The sequence below is a fragment of the Schistocerca nitens genome, chromosome 1 (assembly GCF_023898315.1).
Source record: "Schistocerca nitens isolate TAMUIC-IGC-003100 chromosome 1, iqSchNite1.1, whole genome shotgun sequence".
NCBI lineage: Eukaryota > Metazoa > Arthropoda > Insecta > Orthoptera > Acrididae > Schistocerca > Schistocerca nitens.
This window is the reverse complement of record NC_064614.1, coordinates 305068913-305096627: the sequence shown is the minus strand read 5'-3', so window position 1 is coordinate 305096627 and position 27715 is coordinate 305068913. Positions and strand designations below refer to the sequence as shown.

At 38.1% G+C, this 27715-nt stretch overlaps 1 protein-coding gene across 3 annotated transcripts in view; it reads left to right on the top strand.

Annotated features, from left to right (window-relative positions):
* The window catches only part of LOC126248427 (TBC1 domain family member 13), a 249466-nt gene that overhangs the window by 138965 nt on the left and 82786 nt on the right, over nt 1–27715 (top strand). For all 3 annotated transcript variants that reach the window (XR_007545487.1, XM_049949412.1, XM_049949398.1), the window contains 2 exons: nt 19429–19551; nt 19637–19694. Coding sequence is in view for 2 of the 3 variants with exons in the window: in XM_049949412.1 (XP_049805369.1) it covers nt 19429–19551; nt 19637–19694 (181 nt within the window). In the remaining variant the exon portion in view is untranslated. The remainder of the gene's footprint in view (nt 1–19428; nt 19552–19636; nt 19695–27715) is intronic.

Here is a 27715-nt window from a genome sequence, read left to right as displayed (position 1 = left end):
GCTGTTACTTAAACTATCTTTGACTATTAAAGTCCCTATCACAGTCAGCTGTCCACACCCATGGTGCATTTTTCTTTAACAATTGTGATAGGTTCTGTGAATTAGGGCTTAAATCATCTATGAACTTCTGAGGTAAGGTATGATTTCAATTGCTTGCGGTTTCTTTGTTTGGCACACTCCACTATTGCCTTTATCTTTTCTTCATTGGGTACAAGACCCTCTGCTGACAATACATGTCCTAAAAATTTTATTTCTGCCTTCACAAACACTTTTTTTCAATTTCAGAGTCATTCCCACATTTCTCAAAGCTGTAAACACATCTTGCAACAAACCATAGTCTTCTCTCCAAGTTGATGTAGCAATCAGGATATCATCTACATGAATTGCCAGTCTTCTCATGAGCTCACTTCCCAGCACATAACTGAGAGCTCTCACGAGTACAGCTACAAATATGCGTAGTCCAGAAGGGATTACTTCGTATTGTTAGGCCCTGCTTTCAAACAGGAAGGCGGTATACTTTCTGCTTTCTACTGTTTAAGGCACCTGCCAAAATCCAGCTGTCAAATGCATAGTTTTTAATAGTTTTACATTTTTGAACCCTAAAATCAATTCATCCACGTTCTCAGGGTGGTCAGTTTCCCTTACAATTATTTTGTTCAACCTCCTAGCATCTAGAACCAAGTGCACAGATTTGTCTTTCTTCTTGACATCTACTATTGGGTTGCAATATTCACTTCTGCACTGTTCCACAATTCCCCATTCTAACATACATTGTAGTTCTCCTCTAACTGCCTCCCTCTCTGCTAGTGCTATAGGGTATGGCCTGATCTTAATGGGTTCATGTGGATTCACCCTGAGTGAATACTCAAAATCAGTCACCTTCCCTGGTTTTTCAGAAAACACATCTCTGTTCTTACTCAATAATTTGTATGATTCTGCTTTCTCATCCTCAGAAATCCCATTTGTACCATTTACTTTACTCCTTGTCTCTTTCTCAGTCTCAATGAAAATCCATTAAGCACTGTGCTACATGCAAACTAGCCACCAGTTCTTCATCATTGAGTGCATTTTTGAATTTAACACTTTTTCTTCCCTCAACAGTACTCAGTTTCACCATCTGGTCCTTACAATCTACATATGTCTCATATTTACTCAGGAAATCAATCCCGAACACCAGATTCATACTTAAATTTTATACCACCAAAAATGAGTGACTGTATACTTCACCTCCAATGTTTACATGTAGAACTACCTCTTTTCTCGCTGGTTTACTAAAAATTCTTGTAGTGTTTTTAATTATCACACCTGAGATTGGAAATTCCACTTTTTCCCTGTTCTTAATATGATTATGAAATCTCTGTCCCACCCCAGACACTGAACTTCCAGTATCCACCAAATCAGTTTCACAGACTCCTGCCACACCAACAGTTATTATTGGGTGCACCTTGTCAATAAAATCATTCTTTAATTCTGTTTCGGCCAACAAATCCTCCTCTATGTCACGTATGAAATCTTTAGTCATGGTGCACATCTGCTCTTCATTATAAGATTCAGTATCCTTACCCCTGAAAATATTAAATCAAAAGCCTCTTTAATGCCAGAGTTTCCTACACTCACCCCCCCCCCCACCCCCCCTCATTTTTCTAGCAACTCTATATTTTTCTTCCTCCCAGGTCTGTGGTATCAACTGCTGGTGCAACTTTGCAAAATTAACCCAGTCATCAGCATCATAATCACACTCATCTTTCCCCATCCATTCAGTATCTAGCTCCTCTGCTGTATGTTGTAAATCTTTATACACTATGAAATTTTGGATGTCATCAACATCCTCACCTTCCTCATTGACTGTATCATTATTCACAGTATTATTATCACCTACTCCATCTTTTCCCATCATAAATACACATTCTTCATCCAATGATTTAACATCTATATCCCCGTTAACTATTTCCTTGTAAGCGTGTTTGAATACATTGCTTTCCGCACATGAATCCCTAATATGCCTGGCATAATCATGCTTGTTAATTTGCCATTCCTCAGGTGCCCACTTCTGAAACCATTTTTCCCTGGCTATCCAATCATCAGAATCAAAATCACTCTCTACCTTATTCTCCCAAGTGTCCTTGAAAAAATGTGTGTGCCCAGCTTCTTCACTCATACTATTAGCAACAGACATAAACTTACTTGAATCAGCAGAATCCCTCACAATTTCAACCACAATATCAACAACTGCAGCTCCATTCAGCACATTAAAATCTTCACCCACAGTTACTACTCGTTCATCAGTTACAGGAGCTATAGCCTGCTCACTGGTACATTTCCTATCATTACTGGAGTGAGTGCTTCCACATACATTAACAACACATTCTGCAGCCTTGTGCTACATATCATCATCATTACCCATGACAACATCTGATACAGGATCTTCTCCCTGCTTACTATTTAATACATTGACATTGCTGGAGCACATACCTTCAAGTATTTCTCCATCTACAACAACATTTGAATCCGGCACTGTGGCCTTCACATAATTTATACCTCTTACCACTGGTGAAAGTTCCATTGCATTCAACACATTGCTATTTCTGCTGTAATTCACATACACACACTCAACATCACAGCACACATTTTCTCCCGCAGGTTGCACAGCTGATACATGCTCATTACTTAACATAATTGCCAAGTCAATACTATTTGAATCATAATCCCCCACCTTTTGATCTCTCTTATTTAACAAACTCCCAACATTTATTTCTCACTCCTGATTCCTACATTTCCTATTATTTTTACTTCTAAAGGCCCTCCTCTTACCATGTAAATTAAACCAGCCTCCAAACATCTCATCATCACCCATAATTGCCTCCATTCCACAAATCCTTTCTTCCCTCACTTGTTTATTTTTATCATGATTAACAAACCTCATGTTAGTCTGCCTATAATTCTTACTGCATACTTTCTCTTCCCTAGTTTCACTGCTTTTGCTTTCATTAAAATACCTCCCATTATTTTGCCTAAAACTATTAAAATATCCACAATTATTTCTCCCACAATTATTTTCCCATCTCATGGTCCTATTCCCTGCATGTTTTACTATCCCAAATTGGACCCTGTTTGGAACAAATCTCAGTTTAAAGAATTTTGTCCATGTTATTGCCTTGCATTAATTTCTCCTCTCCCATCTCTCTGTTGCTGCATTGGCCTTTGATCACTCCTGTTTCCATTTCCACATGCACGCCTGACATCATCATTAAATCTTTCCCTGTTATCCTTCCAAGTTTTATTTTGAATTCTATCTCTGTTTTCTCTCCAATTACCATTCTGATTTGAATTATGGTGGTTGTTACCCCAACTCACATTATTTCTTGGCTATAGCACATTGTCTGGTCCATCCTCTCAATAAAATACAAGAAATTTTCTATAGAAGCTGCTGGACAATGTATCAATTCCCACTGTACATTTTTGGGTAACCTTCTCCTTAGAGAAGAAATCTCAGTCAAAATTCCCAATGGCCTATCCAAATGTACCAACGTTCTTAATTCCACGTGACAAAATTGTCTCATAGTTTGCCTACCTCCTTTGTAAACTGGCACATTCAAAAAATCATTCTGTAATCTGCACTGTTTTGCTTGGCTACAATACCTATTTAGAAACATCTGTCCAAATATACTATACGATTTAAATTGTTCACCACATTGATTTGCCCATGTCTGAGCAGAACCCCCAACAATCTTTTTACCAGTTTAATCTTGCTGTTGTCATTCATACCATCAATAAAGAAATCCTTGCATGTGTAATATATATTAAAGGAAGATGTTTGAATAAAAATTATAATTGAATATGATTGCGTTGTTAAAATGTTCTGTGCTTATTGGAATTCTTTTGGGCATCGGACTTCGCTCACATTTTTGTTGAAGCTGCATGCGGCAGAGGACTCCAGGAGCACCGACGCTTGTCTCAATCATGAAAATCCTCTTCCTGTAATTTTCCTCTTCACTTACTTCAATAAATAAAATGCTTGATACGGTTTTTTAACATTATATTATTCACTCACACATATGATACATCGAGATCATAATACTTCATCTCTAAAATCGCACATCCTCATCGTCCTTCTACATATGAGGGAGTCTGTAAGAGTGATCAAAACAAAACAAAAAAAAAAAAAAAAAAAAAAAAACTGTACAATAGTTGGCTGTTTTTTCACTCATTTGTCTGTGCCGTACTGCACATTCATAATTAACGTCTTTGCCGACCCTCTAGTTACTCGGTGTTTAAATTTTTTGTTTTTTAATAAATCTTAATTTTACGCCATCCTGGGGGCCTTTCATCATATACTTATACAATTGCCCCCACACTGTACGTTGACATGTTATGGAGATGTACAGTGTTTCTTACTTACATTTGCTGATAGGTGTCGATGCCTTTATTGGCGGCTTCTTTTGTATTTAATTGAATGGATATGTCAGCTTACTCTATGTATGTTTAAGTTCTACAAGAAATTAAAATATTATATCCATAATATGAGAGTCCATTTCATATTTAAATTTAGTGCACTATCAATAATGTCCAGTTTGTTGCATTCTTGCTGCCGGGTTTCGTGCTGGTGCACTGGCTGATTTGGCGGCAATAACTAGTTGCCAACAGTCAACATGCTATATGCTACCGTTGCACATGCATGCACTTGTTTTCTTAGTCTCTATATCACATCGAGTGTCAGACTTGAGTACCACACCTGAGTGCCACACATCGAAGAATTGCTGTGGCAATTGTTGTCATTCTGGGTGCAGTGGGTGTGTGCTCATTGTTCAAAATCCAGTGCTGTGGTAGAAGGTCTCCATTTTTAAGTTCCGGGCATCATTACCACCCGTCGTACTCGAATTTTCAGCAGAGAGAACTCTGATCAATAGCATCCATCGATGAGGTGAGTACCTGCTCGAACAACTATATAGTTCACTTGTCTGTGTTTCAAGTGTTGTGAGCCACTATACTCAGAAGTTATTTTGTTGCACTTGCATGTTCATGTCACCGTACTTGACCATGCACTTGTTGAAAGACACATACAGCCGTCCAAAACATTGTATAAATTGCTTGTCTTTGAAGTTCATTTCTTCATATAGAGTTTGGTTTCCAATGAAAATTCATACAAGTTATAACAATACCTCCACTAACAGTTAATTAGTTAAAAATTATCACTTCGCGCACACAAAGTATGATCTTTTTATTGCGCAACTAAAAGGTTTTTAATGTGGCAGGTATTGCTACATCAGTTGATTACAGTCACTGAAGAAAATTAACAATATCACTTATCTTGTATTTGCAATCCAACAACGATCTCGCTCTGGCTTTGGCTCGTTATTAAGAATGTTGTCTAGGTAGCATGACTATCGCTGTTGGTGTGAAAGCCACTTGGATGTTAATTACGCCAACTTGAAGAACTTACGAAGACAATCTTTCAGGATTAATTTGATGATTTATGTTTTTCATTGCAATGTGCTTCATACTTTTTTAAACAATGGTCACTTGAAAATAATTCTTGACACTCACTTTTCCCAAAATTTCACATTTATTATACATTTTATACTTTTGCATGTTCAAAACATTACTTCATCATACAATTTTGCAGCCATTACTGTTCTTAATAAAACTCACAACATTTTTCATTGTCCACAACTCAGACTCATCTTTTCATTTCCAACACAAAGTCAAGACTGTTCATATTCAACACAAAAAACTTGACTACTCTGTATGCTTCTGCGCCATAAGACACAAGTCAGCATCAAAGATAACAATAAGTACAAAGATAGTCACACTAGATTTTATATCGATTCCAACATCTCAAAATATCGACATACATACATATAAAAATGAAACCAAATTTGAATAGAGTGAAAAATATGAGACATTACTTAGAAAAATATTCATTAATCGATGGTATTGAAAAATAGGGGTGGCGGGTGGTAATGGTTTCGCAAATAAAGAACCATTACTAAGTATTGAGTTACAACAATATACATAACATGATAGCTTACACATATGGCTGACATTCCATCCATTGGTTATATTATGAACATAAATTTCTTAAATTTTAAAACATCATAAAATTTTTCGTTAACTGGGTTCTGTAACTACAGTTTGTTTGTTAGCTTCAACTTATCATCATTCACATCACATACACAAATTAATTACATATCACATTTCTATGACACAATACAAGCATACATTTTTGCCCCATTTTATAGATAGGCTTTTATAACTTATGGGAGCTCATTTCTTTCTTAGGTAGAGGAGGGAGAAAAACATTGAACATAGGACTAAAACATTGCACATTGCTGGCCTAACCATGCTTGGCGCCACCTCCTTTGTTTGGGTGGGAAAAAAGGAAATGCTCATCCACTGGGTCAAGGATTTATGAGGAAATGTTACTTGTACAGTCATGGACTAGTTGCCGTGGAACTTTGGTTCACTGAAATAATGTGTACCGACTAATCGTTGACGAAGTGTCATGTTGTTTCTACATGTGCTAGTGCTGTTTACTTCACATCTCATGTAGCTTACTTGTTAGTGTAAAACATGATGTTTTAACCATCATAGACTTATCTTTTTCAAATATCTGGAAATGTCACTGTTCAAGCTTTCATGTGAAAAAAAAAAAAAAAAAAAAACTGGTTTTTGTAAAATCTCATGCTTAAATGTTTATGCATACTCTGCCGCAAATAGGTACTGATAATTGTCACAGAGACACTGCGATGATGCATATTTAGTTTGCTTTATGACCTTTGTTATAAGTATCCTTATAACTAAATTGTTTACTCGAGGTGCGGCCCGTTTCTTCATTTGGTACCTGCTATTCTCGACGTAATTCTTTTCTTCTGTGCTGTGATGATGCACTGGTCACTGAAAGAAAAAAAACTTAATATTAACTTAAAACTAATTGCATTGCGTAGCTCAGTGGCCAAATGTTTAAATTCATAGACATTCGTTTATTCTGTTACTCTTTGTGATCATTTACTCTGCAAAGAAAATTATCTGACATTTCTTACGGTATTTTTTTCATTCATCCTTAGTTTACACGTCTTGTACAATTTTTCATAATGCTGCCTTTTGGTTGTAAATATGTTGTATATAGCTTAGTATTTAATTAAATTTCTGTGTACGTATATCAAGAGGTTCCCTAGTTCTTAGATAGTAGGTGTATTTGCGTAGTATTTCTGTTTACTTTGTATTTAAGTTAGGTACATATTGCATTCCTATTTTGATTGTGCCTTCTGCCAGTCTGTTGTGCATGTTCACAGGTCAATGTCTCCTCTCTTGCTACTGATGTCAGCACATATTGTTGAGTGCACAACAGCTGAGCCGTAAGCTAATTTCATTTATACTTTCGCTTCGCAGGAAGTAGTGTGTTACTTCTCCTTGCTGTTAATTTTTATGCCTACGTGTACAAATCAAAAGGATTACTTATGCCTATACACATTATTTTATATTAAAATACACTCCAGAAGAAAAATTACACTTAGAATTATGTACGATTATCTCGCGATAAAAAAAAATTTACTGCGCTTCATCATTCTGTAAAGGCTTTTATATCTTTGTGAGAGTGGAGACCCTTGTCTCTACCTGTTTCCTCATAGGCTAATCTGTACATCCCAGGGTACGGTATTTTGGAAATTATGTGTGGTCCTGAATAGAGTAATTGCCACTTCTTATTTAGTTTGCCAATTTTGTCATTTTAGGGTGTGTCTGCGAGGGAACTCATTCCCCTTCAAAAATTGTGTAACACGTTTCAGTTTCTTGTTATAAATTTTCTTTCTATACACAGCCCTGTTTTCTAGTGTAACCATGGCTTGTTTGATTTGTCTTGTAGTGTCATTTCTGTAGTGGGTACCTTTGGTATGGCCTACTCCCACTCATTTGTCTGTTTTGTTTGGAACATCAATTCCTTAGGTGTGAAACCTGTTGAAGAATGTGGAAGGTTATTGACCACTTGCAAGAAATTGCACACTTTCTTAATACCTTTTGGACTCACCTTCTCAAATTTGGAAAATAACAAAATGTTGCAATTTTTTCAGTATATTTGCCTACTCCATAATGTCCCTATACTTCATGACACTGTACCACACTAGTAGCTTGTAGTGAATTTGCGTGCTTATGGAATATCATCTCAGTTATGTGACTGGATTTGTGATTTCCTGTCAGAGATGTCACAGTTCGTAGTAACTGATGGAAAGTCACTGAGTAAAACAGAAGTGATTTCTGGTGTTCCCCAAGGTAGTGTTATGGGCCCTTTGCTGTTCCTTATCTATATAAACAATTTGGGAGACAATCGGAGCAGCCGTCCTAGGTTGTTTGCAGATGATACTGTCATTTATCGACTAATAAAGCCATCAGAAGATCAAAACAAATTGCAAAATGATTTAGAAAAGATATCTGAATGGTGCGAAAATTGGCAGTTGACCCTAAATAACGAAAAGTATGAGGTCATCCACATGAGTGCTAAAAGAAATTTGTTAAACTTCTGTTACATGGTAAATCAGTCTAATCTAAAAGCCATAAATTCAACTAAATACCTAGGTATTTCAATTATGAACCACTTAAATTGGAAGGAACACATAGAAAATGTTGTGGGGAGGGCTAACAAAAGACTGCGTTTTATTGACAGGACACTTACAAAATGTAACAGATCTACTAAGGAGATTGCCTAATTACGCTTGTCTGTCCTCTTTTATAATACTGCTGCGTGGTGTGGGATCCTTACCAGATAGGACTGACGGAGTACCTTGAAAAAATTCAAAGGACAGCTTTTTTGTATTATTGCAAAATATGGGAGAGAGTGTCACAGAAAAGATACAGGATATCATTAAAAGAAAGGCATTTTTTGTTGCATGGAATCTTCTCACGAAATTCCAATCACCAACTCTCTCCTCCGAATCCTAAAATATTTTGTTGACACCGACCTACATAGGGAGAAATGATCACCACGATAAAATAAGGGAAGTCAGAGCTGGTACGAAAAGATATAGGTGTTCGTTCTTTCCACGCGCTATACGAGATTGAAATAATAGAGAATTGTGAAGGTGGTTCAATGAACCCTGTGCCAGGCACTTAAATGTGATTTACAGAGTATCGATGTAGATGTGTGTGTCTTATAATTTGGTCGATATAATCTTCAGGAATACACACACACACACACACACACACACACACACACACACACACACACACACACACCATTGATCAGATTTTTCATGTTTCCTATGAAACAAAACACCCTTGTACTCCTGATACCATTTACTTACTTTTCCACCTTCATCTTGCTGAAGGTATTGCATGACTTTACTCCATCTGCGATCTTGCTGTTGTATAATTTTCATTTGCTTACAAATATTGTGGTAATCAGACTGTTGTGTTGTACCTTGCATTAATAATGTTCTGAGTTCTGCACCTTGCTCTGTTAACTCACCAAATTCCTCTGAACCTTGTGGTAGCCTAGACAAGGCACCTGCAGTAACATTCAGACTTCCTTTAACATAAATGATTTCGAAATTGAATTCCTGTAAATATAGACATCACCCACCTAATCTATGGTGCAATAGTTTACATGTTAAAAGAAATGGTCACAGTAAAATTTGGTATTCTTGCCCCACAAAAAAATATTCAAATTTTTAAATGCCCATAATTCTGCTAAACTTTCCAATTCTGACACAGAGTCAGACCTTTCCACTTCTGATAATGTGTGACTAGCAAAACTTATGACCTTGGGTACTTCCTCACCTTCTTCCTCTCGCATCTGGAATAAGCATGCCCTCAGTCCTTGAGATGAGGCATCTGTGCAGAAATAAAAATCCTTGGAAATATCAGGGTGGCTATGAATTTTTCATTGACTAATGCTTGCTTAATGTTATTAAAGTCCTCTTGACACTGAGCATCCCATAACCAAAGCCTATTTTTTCGTAACAAGTTGAGCAATGCATCACTGTTCATTATTGTTGTGGTACGAATTTACGAAAAAACAAAGCTAGTCCTTAAAAGACTTTTAGTTGTTTTTTATTCCTTGGAGCTGGCCAATTGTGTATGGCATCAAGTTTTTTCGGATCAGGTAATATACCTTGTTCTGACACAATGTGTCCTAAAAATTTGACTTGCTCCTTACCAAAACTAGATGTTTTAAAATTGGCTGTTACTCCGTAATCTGCAAATCGTTGAAGCACCTGTTCAATGAGCCTAATATGTTCTAACCAAGTGGGTGTTGCTATTAGCAGGTCGTCTACATAGACAGTGACTTTGCTAAGCAATTCTGGTCCTAAAACCTTGTCCAGTGCAGATATAAACACTCCTGCGCTAATGTTCAGTCCAAAAGGTAGAACACGGAATTCGTAACTTCTGCCCCCACAAACAAATGCAGTACATTTTTTACTTTTTTCGTGGAGCTTTATTTGCCAGTAGGACATCTTGAGATCGAGTATAGTGAAATATTTTGTATTGTAAAACTTTAGATGCTGTTTGTCCAAGTTGTCTGGCCTTATGCATTGTTGTTGTTGTTGTCGTTGTTGTTGTTGTTGTTGTTGTTGTGGTCTTCAGTCCTGAGACTGGTTTGATGCAGCTCTCCATGCTACCCTATCCTGTGCAAGCTTCTTCATCTCCCAGTACTTACTGCAACCTACATCCTTCTGAATCTGCTTAGTGTATTCATCTCTTGGTCTCCCTCTACAATTTTTACCCTCCACACTGCCCTCCAATGCTAAATTTGTGATCCCTTGGTGCCTCAGAACATGTCCTACTAACCGGTCCCTTCTTTTTGTCAAGCTGTGCCACAAACTCCTCTTCTCCCCAATTCTATTCAGAACTTCATCATTAGTTATGTGATCTACCCATCTAATCTTCAGCATTCTTCTGTAGCACCACATTTCGAAATCTTCTATTCTCTTCTTGTCCAAACTATTTATCATCCATGTTTCACTTACAGACATGGCTACACTCCATACAAATACTTTCAGAAAGGACTTCCTGACACTTAAATCTATACTCGATGTTAACAAATTTCTCTTCTTCAGAAACGCTTTCCTTGCCATTGCCAGTCTTCATTTTATATCTTCTCTGCTTCGACCATCATCAGTTATTTTGCTCCCCAAACAGCAAAACACATTTACTTATGCATACTGGTACTATAATCTTATTGATACCTCTAGCATCGAGAACCAATCTTACAGAACCATCTGGTTTGTTTACTGGTAATATTAATCTATACTGCCTCTCATTTTGCCCATGGAAAAGGGCCATATTACACACAAAATGTCTCCTGTGGATAGACTTCAAATTCATATTCATAGTCTTTGATTACTCCTGGCTTCTTACTGAAAACATTGGCGTACTTAAATAACAAGTTAGAAACTTCTTGTTGTTGGATATCATTTAGTACCTGTGATTCACTTAGTTGCTGCTCTACCATTTCGTAACTAACCTCAGTGTTCGCTTCTTGTTCAGTATCAAATTTGTTTGTGAAACACACAGCTGGAAAGGAATATTGTACTATTACATTTGACTCTGATTTGTTTTTGTTACTTTCATCAGGTTTTTTTGACTAAAGCAATTGGAAAGATCTGATTCTTCACATGAAAGTGGCATTTACCATTACCTATGTCAATCTGTGGTTTGTACATTCTAAATGTGTCCATGCCAATAAGACAATTAACTATAAGTTTGTCAATTATAAGAAAGTTGCATTTCACCATAAAATGTTTAGTTTGTACTGGAATAAGTGCCTGATGTTTAATCAATTTAGTCTTACCTCCTGCAGTAGTTTGCACCTTGCAATTTGGTACAGAAAGTGTTGGGAACTTGCCTCTCTTCTTCAATTCACAAAAAAATGCATTTGACATTAGGTTGTTAGTTGAACCTGTATCTAAAATTAACTGTGTGTTAATGTTAAATATTTCACCTTAATGATTGCTTGTACTTATTCTTCCTTCTACTATATCTAACTCATAGATATATCTAACTCTACTATATCTAACTCATTCTGATACAAATCATCCTTGATGTCATCTCATTTGTCAAATCTTCTGGAACGTGTAGTTCTGCCTTGTCCCCACTCCCTGAGAGGTCAATAGCCTGGGGCTTAACTACGACCAGCTGGTGTTTTCCGACGGCGTAGTGTGACTTATTTCATTACCTGGAGAAATTTCTGTTAGTTGCACTGTGTGTATACTTCACCAATTAGTGTCGTTAGCTGCTGTGCAGTTATTTAGCTGCCCAAAGGTTGGCTGCGGTACAGCGTAAGGCATGGCATTGTTGCTGCGCGTCAGCCACTGCTGCGGCTGACAGTTTCTATTCATATTCAGCACGGGGCTTGTGATGGTGAATTGTAATTCGCTTGTGCATTGAAATTACCCCTGTTGTTTTGGAAATTTCTTTTAAATCGTTTGGTTTTTCTGTTCCTGTTACAGTACTCATTTCCACTGGGTATATAACTTTGCTGTTGTGTGTACCAACCTTGCTGTGAGTTTAAATCACGTTTTACTGACTTATTTACACAGTTATGATGTTGTTCCTGATCTTCTGTTTCTCTTTGGGTACAGGTCTTTCCTCATAGATTAAGTTGATAGAATCGAGCACTGACAGAAAATATTCAGTGTCGTGCTCGGGTGTTATGACTAATTTTTCCGTAACGTGTGATGGTAAACAACTTTTCAAAATTTTTAACATGTCTATGTGTGATATTGGGTTCATCCAGTAGCATGTCTTGTTCAGGTATTTTTCAAAGTAACCACATAGACTACCATATTTGCCATTGAATGGTGCAGGGTTGAAAACCTCATGTCTGAGTCTTTCTTGTACTCCCTCAGACCAGTATTTGTTGAGGAAAGCTCATTCAAATTGGATATAAGTGCTGCAACACTCGGCCACTTCAGTTGCTCATAAGAGCACATCACCTTGCGTATATCCCATGACAAATCCGATTTTCTGTGCTTCCGTCCAGTTGCGCGGAAATACATGATAAAAAGCTCTAATAAATACTACAGGATTCATTTTTTTTACCTTCAGTAGTAAATGTAGGAAGTTGTCGATGTCACAGCAAACCTTTGTCTGCAAAAATAGTTGATAGACTCGCGGCATTATGACCATTATTTACGTTGTTATTGTAGTTACCTGTAATTCTGGCTGGTAATTGTTCAGGTATTAGAGTTGTGGTTATGTTCACATTTTGAAATCTGCAACTGTTACTGGTACCTGCTCTGCGACTAGTGACAATTTATGAATAGATACCAACAGGTTTCGGTTTGTTCACTATAGCGTGTGTTATTTGCATACATATTTCGAGATCCAGTAATATTTTCTTCTAAACGATTGCAGATCCTATTTTCCATGGCTTTTAGGTTAATGTTTACCTTGTTCATGATTTCATTTTCTTTTTCCTGAATAGCATTTTCTACTACATCTGTGTGTAACACAATCGGGTACTAATTTCTCTGCAATGGTGTTATCCTTATGTAGCATACCTGCTTCAGCTTCACTAATGATATCACTCAGATTCTCGTTAATCTTCTCTCTCTCCTTATTAGCACATGCCGAGTCAACTTCTAATGTTGCTACTCTTAAAGTAAGCTCTTGTACAGCTAGAGGTACACCTTCATAGACTTTATTTAGCTTGTTAATGACAGTGGTTACCTTTTTTACTGTCGAATCCAACTGGTTTTGTGTGGCTTTAATGTTTGTGTTTAAGTCTGTGATTTTCTTTCTTTGCTGCTCTACTAGATCGTGATGATCATTAAAAGAATCTATCTTTTGTTTTAACTCCTTAATGTTACTCATAACTTCAGTAAGTACTTCATGCTTTACCTTGTTTTAATATCATTCAATTTTTCGTCAATTTCAGTGTGAAAATTTTTAGCTAGGTCATCAAATTTTTGTGAGACTGTGTCTTGCAAATTTTTGAATATTCGTTTTTGTTCTTGCTTTATTGCATTTACATCTTGTGTAACAGTATTTTGTTGCAGTTTTACTGTGTTCATATCTTGTGTCAAATTACTGAAATTGGTGTTCATATTGTGTTTTATATCATAAAAGTTTGCATTTATGTTAGATAGTAGCTGCCATAGCAGTGCTCCAGTTGTACTACTGTGATTGCTGTCTGCTATACTTCTCAAGTTAATGTTTGTGTTGTGACCAAGTGGTGTTTGTAACGTGTTGTCAAGATTCATATTTATATTACTCTCCGGCATTTCATTCATGAGCTGTATGTCGCTCTGGGAGATGCATGTCACTGCCTCATCTATTGTAAACATTGTGTTGTCAAGGTTATTCTGTTGTGGAGCATCACTATCATTTGTCACTCCGGCGACACTCATCTCTGATCTACTTAAACCTTCTGCAGTAGGCATGCATTGCGCTTGAACTTCAATTGTTCGATCTCGCAATTCTACGCCATCTTGGCTGATTGTGCTTTCACTATCACTATCAACAATGGGCATAAATTTTTTGGCCAAGTTATATGAATTTGCAAAACAGAAATTTCACAAAAATGATAAAAATTTCATACGCTAATTATTACACTTGATAAATGTAAGTTACATAATGTCAAATCCTGTTTTACGTCTATTATAATGTGTAAACTATTGTGTCACAGTTCTAAACTACTGTGTCACAATTCTGTATCTTTTGCTGACAATGCGTGTCACACTAAACAATTCCTGTAAATTTTTTGCCAATAAAATTCAAGGAATGAATAATGAGGGAAAGATTTCTATCTACATCAAAAGAGATACTACCAAGTATACAGGCAATTAGTTTTTATAATTCATAACAATGTCATAGAAATTTCTTACTATAACAATAGTTAATAAACACTACTCACAACCGGTGCCCAGAAGTCCTGGCACACAGGTCACCAGTTGTAATATAAAAACATAATATAAATAAATATAATTGAATATGATTGCATTGTTAAAATGTTCTGTGCCTATTGGTATTCTTTTGGGCATCGGACTTCGCTTAAATTTTTGTTGAAGCTGCAGGCAGCAGAGGACTCTGGTAACACCTATGCTTGTTGTAATCATGGAAATCCTCTTCCTGTAATTTTCCTCTTCCCTAACTTCAGTAAATAAAATGCTTGATATTGTTTTTTAAAATTATATTATTCACTCACATATATGATACATCGAGATCATAATACTTCATCTCTAAAATCGCACGTCCTCATCATCCTTCTACATACGAGAGAGTCTGTAAGAGTGAAGAGAGAGGAAAAAAAAAAAAAAAAAAAACTTTACAGTAGTTGACTGTTTTTTCGTCCATTTGTGTGCACCTTACCACGCATTCATAATTAACATCTTTGTCAACCCTCTGTTTACTCGGTGTTTAAATTTTTTGTTTTTTAATAAATCTTAATTTTACGGCATCCTGGGGTCCTTTCATCATGTACTTATACACATGCTGCCAGAAAATTTACAGCATGGTACTTGCTTTCCCCTGAAAAAGTATTACCATTGGGTACTTGTACCATAGGCCACCCTGTACTTCCAGTAGCCCCACATAATTCTACATTACTTAATCTACTGTTAACTTTATCAATTTCCACGTTACTCTTTACAGTAACAGCAGCCACTTTTTCAATTTCCTTTCTTAGGTTGCTAGCTGTCCCTGCCAGGTGACCTAATAATAAACTTCTGGTTTTATCACAATGAGCCACACTCTTCTGATCCACATCAATCAGCTTGCCTTGTTTCATCAATCCTTGCGTCACACAACTGCCTTCCTGAATCAATTCTACCCCTTTATTCAACAGCAACTGCATCAATCTTAGCATTCAAATTTCCCTCTACCTCCTTAAATTTTGCTGATAAATCCCCCAATCGATCATTTAATTCTGTAATTTTTGCCCCCAAAGAACTTCCCATAACCCCCAAATCAGTTTTTAATTTAGTCTTGAAATCCCCCATATCAGTTTTTAATTCAGTTCTGAATTCCCCCATTTGAATCATTAATGGGCTAAGCATAACCACTACACTATCTTCTGCTTCTTCCCCTTGTCCATGTGGTCTCTGAGGCTCACTCCCATTCCCTGTAGACTCAACATCACTAGCTGACTTCTTTATCACCATCTCGCTAAATTTGGACTGCGTAGCTAAACTGGCTGTGAGGTAGAATACTGAGAAATTAATGCGCCTGCTGCCAACACTTAGCTTTGTTGAGACTGCTGCTATGCGACGACTGCTGCATGATGCTGTCGGCTGTCGTGCAGTGAAGTGCAGTGTGGTGTGGCATGAAACAACTTGCAGGTTGGTGGCGGAAGCGACCCCAGCTCTGGAGTGCGGCAGCAAAGTCTGCGCACTGATGTTTGGCGGCCAGCGGTGCTTCAAACTCCCACTTTGGTGGTTGATGTCGGACTCAGCATACTACTCAGTGATCGGCAACCCATTTTTCCCAATCTTCTTCACTTTCAAATGCAATCCTGCACTGCCTGTCAAGCCTGTTCAGTTAAGACAATCATGGACGAGAAACCCCATATTAAGATGGTACTGGGCACTATGCAATGTAAAAATTTTGCTAAAAGTGATGAAAATTTTTATATAGTTGGTGTTGGTGCTGTTGATCAATTTTTGATAAAAAAAGTTAGTTTAGACTGAACAGTTAGCACAAGCCCACATGTGCTATGGCATAAATATATATATTTATTACACTCAACACACAGCTTAATTGAGCGATCCCTGAGATGTGGCTGGTTTCAATTTTTGACTACATATTTCGTCATAGGGTGCCAGCTCACACCTGTCATAAACTCAATTTTCAAGCTGAAATAAAATATATAAAAATAAGCAATGCAGGCAGCTATTGCGGTGAAATTTAAAATGTTGAGTCACTCACTCTGATTTATAATCTGAACAAATAGTTTATTTCTATTTTTCCACGAATAGTATTCAGTATATTGACTAATCTCTTAAAATGCAGTCTGAGGGGCTTTTACGTAAGTGCGGCCATTAATAACTGATGCTACAACACTTCGCTATGAAATTCATATGTCACGATTACGTCATTCGACAATGTGTTCAAAGTTCACAAAATACACTGTTGTCTGCTGTCCTAAACTGTTATATTGTGCTCAATATATACTTGTCTCCAATCATGGCTACCAACCCAATACCAACCCCAGATTGGTGGCACGTCCGGCTCTACTGTGACCCAGTCTTCTCTCTTTTGAATGCTTTCTTCCACTCATTTTACATAGTCACTTGTTCCTTGGCCTTCCCTTAGTCTCTTGCCCTCCACCTTTATCCCGTGGATTTTCCAAGGCATCCTTGTCTCATACATTGTCTTTTTCCATCAATATCTTCCTAACACTTCTATTTTTCATCATTTCAGTTTTGTTGCACCTATTCAGATTTTCAAAAACTATCCTTCATGACTCAGATTTCTGCAGTACACAACAGAATAGGTGTATAATATGTTTGGTATATAACCTTTTAACTTCGCTGGTTGACTTCTTTGCTTCATATCATTGCCCTCACACTTCCCATAAAGCTATCAGCTTGCTTTGTACTTTTGCTTATCTCTCTGTCATTTCTTCCGCTTCTTGCATTACACTCTCCAGTTACTTGAAGCTTTCCCATCTCATGTTTACTGTAGGTCTTTCCTGTTTTCTTGTTGTGACCGTCAGATCACACTTTGTTGGTACAGTTCTTTTGTTGTCAGTAAAGTCTGCATTCTTGAAGTGCTGCTTACTTGAACTTGTGTGTGGCTCTGTTGAATGAATTTCCCACAGGTGAAGGTATCTATTGCATATATTGGGTCTTTTCATGAATATCCCAAAGAGCATGTAAGAGATGCATTACAGAAATGAACTGCAGCTTCTCAACTGCCAGCCAGGAGTCAGCTTTGGTTTGACTGCCAATACTATTCTGACTTGAATAGTCAGTCAGATCTTGATAAGATTTCCCAATGGTGCGGAGATTGGCAACTTGCTCTAAATGTTCCGAAATGTAAAATTTTGCACTTCACAAAATGAAAAAAATGTAGTGTCCTATGACTAAAATCAAACAATGGAAAATCCAGGATGGAATTTAACAATATTAGGAGGAGGACAGTTGCTATTCACTGTGTAGAGGAGATGCTGAGATGCAGATAGGCACAACAAAAAGACTCTCACATGTGTGTGTGAGTTGCGTGTGTGTTTGGGTGTGTGCATATGTCTGTCTGTCGGATTTGAAATACAGTGATCGCCTAGGTTCACACATGTGTAAAGCAGGTGGTAGATTTCAGTTTATTGACTGAGCGATGTAGCACAGTGGTTAGCACATTGGACTCGCATTTGGGATGACAATGGTTTAAACCTGCATCCAGCCGTCCTGAGTTAGGTTTTCCGTGATTTATCTAAATTGCTTCAGGCAGATGCTGGGATGCTTCCTGTGAAAGGGCATGACCGACATCCTTCCCCATCCTTCCCTAATCCATGGGACCAATGACATTGCTGTTTGGTCCCCTCCCTCAAACCAACCAACAACAACAAAAACAATTGGTTTATGGGTAGAATACTGCAGAAGTGCAATCAATCTACAAAGAAGATTGCTTATGAATCACTCGCGCGACTGGTTCTTGAATATTATTGAAGTGTGTGGAACCCATTCCAGATAGGACTAACAGGGGATATTGAACATATATGGAGGAGATCAGCATGAATGGTCACGTGTTTGTTTAATCCAAGTGAGAGTGTCACATAGAGACTGAAGGAACTGAACTGGAAGACTCTTGAAGATAGATGTAAACTATCCCAAAAAAGTCTATTAACAAAATTTCTAGAATCAGCTTAAAGTGATTAGTGTAGGAATATACTACAGTCCCCTATGTACCACTCACATTGGGTTCGTAAGGATAAGATTAGAATAATTACTGTATATACAAAGGCATTCAATCAGTCATTCTTCATGCGATTCACATGTGAATGGAACAGGAAGAAACCCTAATAACTGGTATAGTGGGACTTACCTTCTGCCATGCACCTTACTGTGGTTTGTAGATCATAGATGTACATGAAGATGTCTCTTCAACACTTATTCTACTTGAATTACACAGTGCAAATAAAAGAAACAACAAGGAAAAGATCTTAAAGACAGGGAGAATACTCTGCCTTTCTCATTCACAGCATGGACATGAAGTACCCTCCACAATTGTTCATTGTCTTGTGAAGTATAAATAATAATACTTTAATGATGATACTCCTGCTGTCTCATTACTTAACGTGTTTAGTAGCCATCTGTTCGTTTTGTACTGTTGTTATTCCATCCTGGGCTTTCCGGTGTATGATGTTTTATAAATCATATTCTCCAACAGACATTATGTCAGTGATAACTAATCCACATTCATATTACACTTACGTCTCAAAGAACTTGATCACAGACCATTGAATTTCAGCATTATTATAGCAGGAGCTTCATGTTTCAGGTGGCTGACACTACTTTTGTCTCAAGAGTTTCCTTTGCCAGATGTCCTTAGGATTTGGGACTCTCTATTTGCTGATGAGCGTCGCTTTGATTTTCTTATCTACATTTGTTGCTCAATGATTATGTAAGTAATTTATTTCAAAGTTATGTGAATAGTACAACTATCCTTTATATATTTTTACAATGCTTTTTTTTTTATAACTTTCCAGATTACTTCGTGAGGAACTATTGACGGGTGATTTTCCTTCAAATGTGAAATTACTCCAGGTATCCTAGCACTGTAGCTCTGTACATATATTCATATGAGTTAATTTGTTGCATTAAAGTCTGTATTAAAATGTGTTTTTTAGATTTGAGATGATTCTTTTATCATTTTATATAATTTAAAAATGATTGCCACCAGTTTTGTCATTAACCGTAGTTCATTTTTTTGGCAGTGAATGACATGGTGACATTGGGAAAGATACTGAACTTACAACTGAAAACAAGTGTGATTAATCCAGTATCCTGTTTTAAGTTATTCCATTTTCTGTTTTCTATAGTTTTTCCTCACACAGTCTAGCTGCATGAGCCTGGTTATTGTTCCATTGAAAAAGACTGCTGAAGCAGTCTACATATGCATCTACACTCTGCCAACTATTGTGAAATGCATGTTTCTCATTGTACTACATATTAGAGTTTCTTCTCAGTTCATTCACGCATGGAAGGTAGAAAGGACAACTGCTTCACTGGGTCTCAGCTAACAGTAATTAATCTAATTTTGTCTTCCTTAGACTGTAGCATTTCATTAGATTCCTTGCTTAACATTGGTTCTTGAAACTTTAATAAGCAGGCATCCATGGGATAGTTGGCATGTTAATAGGACGCATAAAAGAGGATGAGACACGTGGTCCTCTACAGACACATGTTGAGATGACATGCACAAAACAGAGATAGATAGGAGGGAGGGAGCTTTTGTGTGTGTGTGTGTGTGTGTGAGAGAGAGAGAGAGAGAGAGAGAGAGAGAGAGAGAGAGAGAGTGAGAGTGAGTGTGTGAGAGAGTGAGAGTGAGAGTGGCAGTGGGGCGGGGGGGGGGGGGGGGGGGGGGAGTGGAAGTGGAGATATGCACAAGGTTTACATAAAAGATGTGTGGAAAAATACAGGTGAAGAAAAATTCCAGAAAGGGAGTCCTCTGAGTGTTTAGGCTGAACCAGTAAGAAAAGTATATACACAGATCAGCAGCAAAGACATAAGTGACTTTGACAAAAGGGTAGATAATACTTTGTAAGCTTCCACTTACTTAAAACTTTTGGTTGAGAGGTCATGGTCAGTATATAAAACTGTTCGCTGACAAGAACAATCTACATAAATACCTAAAATCTCTTACCTTGGTCCAAAAAGTGGTCCAGTATTCAAGAACACACCTTTTCAATTAATTGGCAGCAACCATTAAAAATTTGGTTTCAGATAAAGAACAGTTTAAACAGAGTTTGAAAGACTTTTGATGGGCAACTCCTAATCTGTAGATGAATATCTTAACAGAGACTCTTAGACCACCTTAAGTAAAAATGTCTGTTAAATTTCAGTTTTTACAGCACTTGGTCACAACAGCCAAGGTTAGGTATTTTGTGTTGTTGTTGTTGTTGTTGTCGTTGTGGTCTTCAGTCCTGAGACTGGTTTGATGCAGCTCTCCATGCTACTCTATCCTGTGCAAGCTTCTTCATCTCCCAGTACCTACTGCAACCTACATCCTTCTGAATCTGCTTAGTGTAATCTCTTGGTCTCCCCCTACGATTTTTACCCTCCACGCTGCCCTCCAATACTAAATTGGTGATCCCTTGATGCCTCAGAACATGTCCTACCAACCGATCCCTTCTTCTGGTCAAGTTGTGCCACAAACTTCTCTTCTCCCCAATCCTATTCAGTACCTCCTCATTAGTTATGTGATCTACCCATCTAATCTTCAGCATTCTTCTGTAGCAGCACATTTCGAAAGCTTCTATTCTCTTCTTGTCTAAGCTATTTATCGTCCATGTTTCACTTCCATACATGGCTACACTCCATACAAATACTTTCAGAAGCGACTTCCTGACATTTAAATCTATACTTAATGTTAACAAATTTTTCTTCTTCAGAAACGCTTTCCTTGCCATTGCCAGTCTACATTTTATATCCTCTCTACTTCGACCATCATCAGTTATTTTGCTCCCCAAATAGCAAAACTCCTTTACTACTTTAAGTGTCTCATTTCCTAATCCAGTACCCTCAACATCACCCGACTTAATTCGACTACATTCCATTAGCCTCGTTTTGCTTTTGTTGATGTTCATCTTATATCCTCCCTTCAAGACACCAAGGTATTTTGTGTATGATAAATTTATTAAAAGTGCATAACAGTGTTTCATTCTGACAGTGTATTAATTCTGTAAATATTAGCAATTCCATTTCTTTAATATATTCACATATTTTGACTACTCCAGACAATTGATCACAATACTAAGTATTATATTCACATGTTTTTGATGTTATACTTTCTGACATGGTCCACAAACAAGAATCATCTTATTTTTAGGTCTATGGAACGAAAACTGAATCTAATCTAATCTATGGCTGCTTTATCAGTTTTCCCAGCCAGCAATTCCTTTTACATATGGCTAAGTGGATGTTAATACTTCTTTTTGTGATTCACTGTATACTTGCCCACAACTATATGGAATTTTACACACACCATGTGCCACTGGTGAATGCCACACATCTTTTGCCATTCTCAAGCATTCTTTTATTTACTTGGTAGGTCTAAATGTTTTTTCAACTTCATACGTCACCTGTTTCAACTTCATACTTCACCAACACATTCTCAGTATTATCTGTAACCTTGTTAACAAAAGGGAGGAAAATTTTCCCAGTTGGGGTCTCTTCTACATCATTGTAGTGTATTGTATTGTACTGTACTGTATTGTATGGTAACCGGGGGCCTAGAAACGGCGGAGAGACACCATCCCCACAGCAGCCGCAGTGGTCCACAACCCCATGACGACTAACACAATCCACTTCACCCCTCCACCACCTCACACCGGACCAGTCTTTCAGGGTTATTGTGTAGTTATGTTGGGATGTTGAACTTTTCAGCAAGCATTTCATAATTGTTACAGAAAAAATGGAGTTGTCAAGTTCAGTAGATTCTGCTGTGAAATATCTCAGACCATTCTCTACAGGCAACTACTGTAATATGACTAAGACTCTCACAACAGCAGTAGAAGTAATGTCCACTCTTAAAATCAAAAACTTCTAATGGTAATGATAATATATCCACAAAGTTGATTAAACATTGTACCTCTGGTGTAGTGATATTTTAACTTATTTGTGTAACCAGTCTTTTATCAGTGATAGATTTCCTAAGTAGGTGAAATATACTGAACTTAAGCCATTGGGTAGATTAGATGGGTAGATCACATAACTAATGAGGAAGTATTGAATAGGATTGGGGAGAAGAGAAGTTTGTGGCACAACTTGACTAGAAGAAGGGATCGGTTGGTAGGACATGTGTTGAGGCATCAAGGGATCACCAATTTACCAATTTAGTATTAGAGGGCAGCATGGAGGGTAAAAATTGTAGAGGGAGACCAAGAGATGAATACACTAAACAGATTCAGGAGGATGTAGGTTGCAGAAGGTACTGGGAGATGAAGAAGCTTGCACAGGATAGAGTAGCATGGAGAACTGCATCAAACCAGTCTCAGGACTGAAGACCACAACAACAACAACAACAAGCCAATGTATTAAGAAGGAGATAAAGAAATACCATCAACCTTCTGTCCAATTTCAGTTTTACCTATATTCTCAAAAATTTAAGACCATTTGACCCTAAATAAAACAGTGAAAAATCAAGGCGTGCACACACACACACACACACACACACACACACACACACACACACACACACACACCACAAAACAAACAACTCATCATGCACACATGACCACAGTCTCAGGCTGCTGAGGCCAGACTATGAGCAGCAGACTATGGAAGACAGCAAAATGAAAGCTGAAAATTTAAATTTAGCATTTGAGAAATCTTTCATGCAGGAGGACTGTACAAACATACCACCCGTTTGAGTCTCGTACAGATTCCCATATGGAGGACATAGTGACAGACATCCCTGCAGTTGTGAATAAGCTGAATGGGTTGAAAATAAATAAATCGCCAGGTCCTGATGGGATTCCAGTTTGGTTTTACAGAGAGTACTCTAGTGCATTGGCTCCTTACTTAGCTTGAATTTATTGCGAATCTCTTGCCCAACGTAAAGTCCCGAGCAGAAAAAAGCGCAGGTGACACCTGTATATAAGAAGGATAGAAGGACGGATCCTCAAAATTACAAATCAATATCCTTAACATCGGTTTGTTGCAGGATTCTCAAACATATTCTCAGTTCGAATATAATGAATTTCCTTGAGACAGAGAAGTTGCTGGCTTTAGAAAGCATCGCTCCTGCGAAACGCAACTCGCCCTTTTTTCACATGATATCTAGTGAACCATGGATGAAGGGTATTAGATGGATGCCATATTCCTTGACTTCGGGAAAGCGTTTGACTTGGCGCCCCACTGCAGACTCCTAATTAAGGTACGAGCATATGGGATTGGTTCCCAAGTATGTGAGTGGCTTGAAGACTTCTTAAGTAATAGAACCCAGTATGTTGTCCTCGATGGTGAGTGTTCATCGGAGGTGAGGGTCTCATCTGGAGTGCCCCAGGGAAGTGTGGTAGGTCCGCTGTTGTTTTCTATCTACATAAATGATCTTTTCGATAGGGTGGATAGCAATGTGTGGCTGTTTGCTGATGATGCTGTGGTGTATTTGAAGGTGTCATCGTTGAGTGACTGTAGGAGGATACAAGATGACTTGGACAGGATTTGTGATTGGTGTAAAGAATGGCAGCTAAATCTAAATATAGATAAATGTAAATTAATGCATATGAATAGGAGAAAGAATCCTGTAATGTTTGAATACTCCATTAGTAGTGTAGGGCTTGACACAGTCACATCAATTAAATATTTGGGCGTAACATTGCAGAGCGATATGAAGTGGGACAAGCATGTAATGGCAGTTGCGGGGAAGGTTCATTGGTAGAATTTTGGGAAGATGTGGTTCATTTGTAAAGGAGACCGCTTATAAAACACTAATACAACCTATTCTTGAGTACTGCTCAAGCGATTGGGATCCCTATCAGGTCAGATTGAGGGAGGACATAGAAGCAATTCAGAGGCAGGCTGCTAGATTTGTTACTGGTAGGTTTGATCATCACGTGAGTGTTACGGAAATGCTTCAGGAACTCGGGTGGGAGTCTCTAGAGGAAAGGAGGCATTCTTTTCATGAATCGCTACTGAGGAAATTTAGAGAACCAGCATTTGAGGCTGACTGCAGTACAATTTTACTGCCGCCAACTTACATTTCGCGGAAAGACCACAAAGATAAGATGAGAGATTAGGTCTCGTACAGAGGCATATAGGCAGTCATTTTCCCCTCAATCTGTTTGGGAGTGGAACGGGAGAGAAGATGTTAGTTGTGGTATGAAGTACCGTCCGCCACGCATTGTATGGTGGATTACGGAGTATGTTTGTAGATGTAGATGTAGATGCAGATGGGAGAAGCAACCAGGTGGTGGGGGTAAAGGAGGAGGCTGGGGCAGGGAGGAGGAGGGATAGCAGGGTAGTGATGGGAGATGGTAAAGTGCTGCTTGTGAGTGCATGCAGGGACAAGATGGGGAGATAGTAGAGAAGCTATGTGCGGTTGGGGAGGGGGGAAGGGTAGAAGAAAAGGAGAGAAGTAAAAAGGCTTTGGATGTGTTGGTGGAACAGAGGGCTGTTTAGTGCTGGAATGGGAAAATGGAAGGTGCTACATAGGAGAGGGCAACGACTAACAAAAGTTGAGGCCTGGAGGGTTATGGGAACATAGCATGTATTGCAGGGAAAGTTACCATTTGTGCAATTCAGAAAAGCTGCTGTTGGTGGGAAGGATTCAGATGGCACAGGCTGTGAAGCAGTTATTGAAATGAAGAAAGTCATGTTGGGCAGCATGCTCAGCATTTGGGTGGTCCGGCTTTTTCTTGGCTACAGTTTGTCTGTGGCCACTTGTGCGGACAGACAGCTTGTTGGTTGTCATGCTCACATAGACAACAGCTCAGTGGCTGCAGTTTAGCTTGTAGATAACCTGACCTGTTTTCACAGGTAGCCCTGCCTTTGATAGGACAGGTAATGCTTGTGACTGGAGTAGGTGGTGGTGGTGGTGGTGGTAGGATGTATGGGACAGGTCTTGCGCCTAGGTCTATTACAGGGATGTGAGCCATGAGGCAAGGGGTTGGGAGCAGGGGTTGCATAGGGATGGATGAAGATATTTTGTAGGATCAGTGGGTGGCAGAATACCACCACTGTGGGACATGTGGGAAAGGGCACAATGAGAGGTAGTTGACTATTGTTATTTCCATCTTATATCCATTCCACAATTTCATATGGGATTATTTTCTGGGGTAACTCATCAAGCCAAGCTGAAGTTTTCTGACATCAAAAATATGCAATACAAATTATTTGTGGTGTGAACTCAAGAACTTGGGATACTAACCACTGCTTCCCAATATATTTATTCATTAATGAAATTTGTCATTAAAATATTTTTTTTTTTCAAACCAGCAGCCCAGCCCATGGAGTCAATACTAGAAATAATAACTTTCACAAAGATTTAAAGTCACTTACTTTGGTTCAGAAAGGTGTCAACTATTCAGAAATACACATTTTCAATAACATGCCAACAACCATAAGAAGTTTAACTAATAATAAAGTTCAGTTTTAGAAGAGTCTGGAGGATTTATTGGTGGCCAGCTCCTTCTACTCCAATTGATGAATTTCCTGGCAGAACCAATTGACACATGTATGTTATTAATAGTACTACATAATGTGAATTTGCTTGCAGTCTGACTTGTGTAAAATTTTTGAGCAGTAACACAGTCATTGTAAATAACTGCTGTAAAATGTTTTTTATTTTATCTTTTTTATTCAATGATTCAAGGTTATAATAGCTTAAAAATTGTCATATTCACCTGAGTGTATTGAACATTTAATATTTGGTGACAAGTTATATGTCCTTTTAAATGTAACAAGGGCAGTCTCGTAGGATCTGTGAAAGGTACATTAACATATCTCTTCTTATTTTGTAACTATGTATTGCGTATTTTTGTTTTTTGACATGTTGCATATCCGAGAGGATCTCCTCGCTGTGGATCAGTTGGAACGAAAAGTACATCTTTTGGGGATTCCCATTTGAGTTATGAAACAGCTCCGTAATACTTGCATGTTGTTTGAACCTACCAGTAACAAATCTAGCAGCCCACCTCTGAATTGTTTTTATGTTTTTCTTTATTCTGACCTGGTGCAGACCCAAAACATTCAAGCAGTATTCAAGAATAGGCCGTACTTGTGTTCTATACGTGCTCTCCTTGACTGGTGAACTACACTCACTAAAATTCTCCCAGTAAACCAGAGTTGGCCATTCACCTTCCCTACTACAGGCCTTACATGCTTGTTCTATTTCATATTGCTTTACAATGCTGCGCCTAGATATTTAATTGATGTGTCTCTGTCAAGCAGCACTCTACTAACGCTGTATTTGAACATAATGGGTTTGTTTTTCCTACTCGTCTGCATTAACTAACTCCATTAGTGACAACGTCTATGAACTGATTTTCACAGCCACAACATCATTGTTACAGGTAGTCTGTGAAAACCAGTTCATAGATGTTGGCCACTGATGCAATCATGTGTACATTTGGAGTTAACTCCCCTCAGTATCAGTTAAGACCTGAAAGTGGGGTACTGAAGTAATAAAACTGATAGCCATTTAATAAATAACATCATAAGGATGGCTGTAGGTGTTCTATTTTATCACATAACTAGAAATTTTGTCTCAGTCATCTTGCATCCTCGTACAGTCACTCAACGATGACATCTTCCCATACATAGCAGCATCATCAGCAAACAGCCGCACATAGCTGCTCACCCTATCTGCCTGATCATTTATGTGTACAAAACATAACAGTAGTCCTACCTCACTTCCCTTGGACACTCCTCATGGTACCCTCATCTCTGATCAACACTTACTGTCAAGGACAGCATACTGGATTCTGTTACTTAAGAATTCTTGGAGCCACTCACATATCTTGGAACCTGTTCTGTTTGCTCGTACCTTTGTTAACAGTCTACAGTGGCTCACAGTGCTAAATGCTATTTGGAAATGTAGGAATTCAGAATCTGCCTGTTCCCTG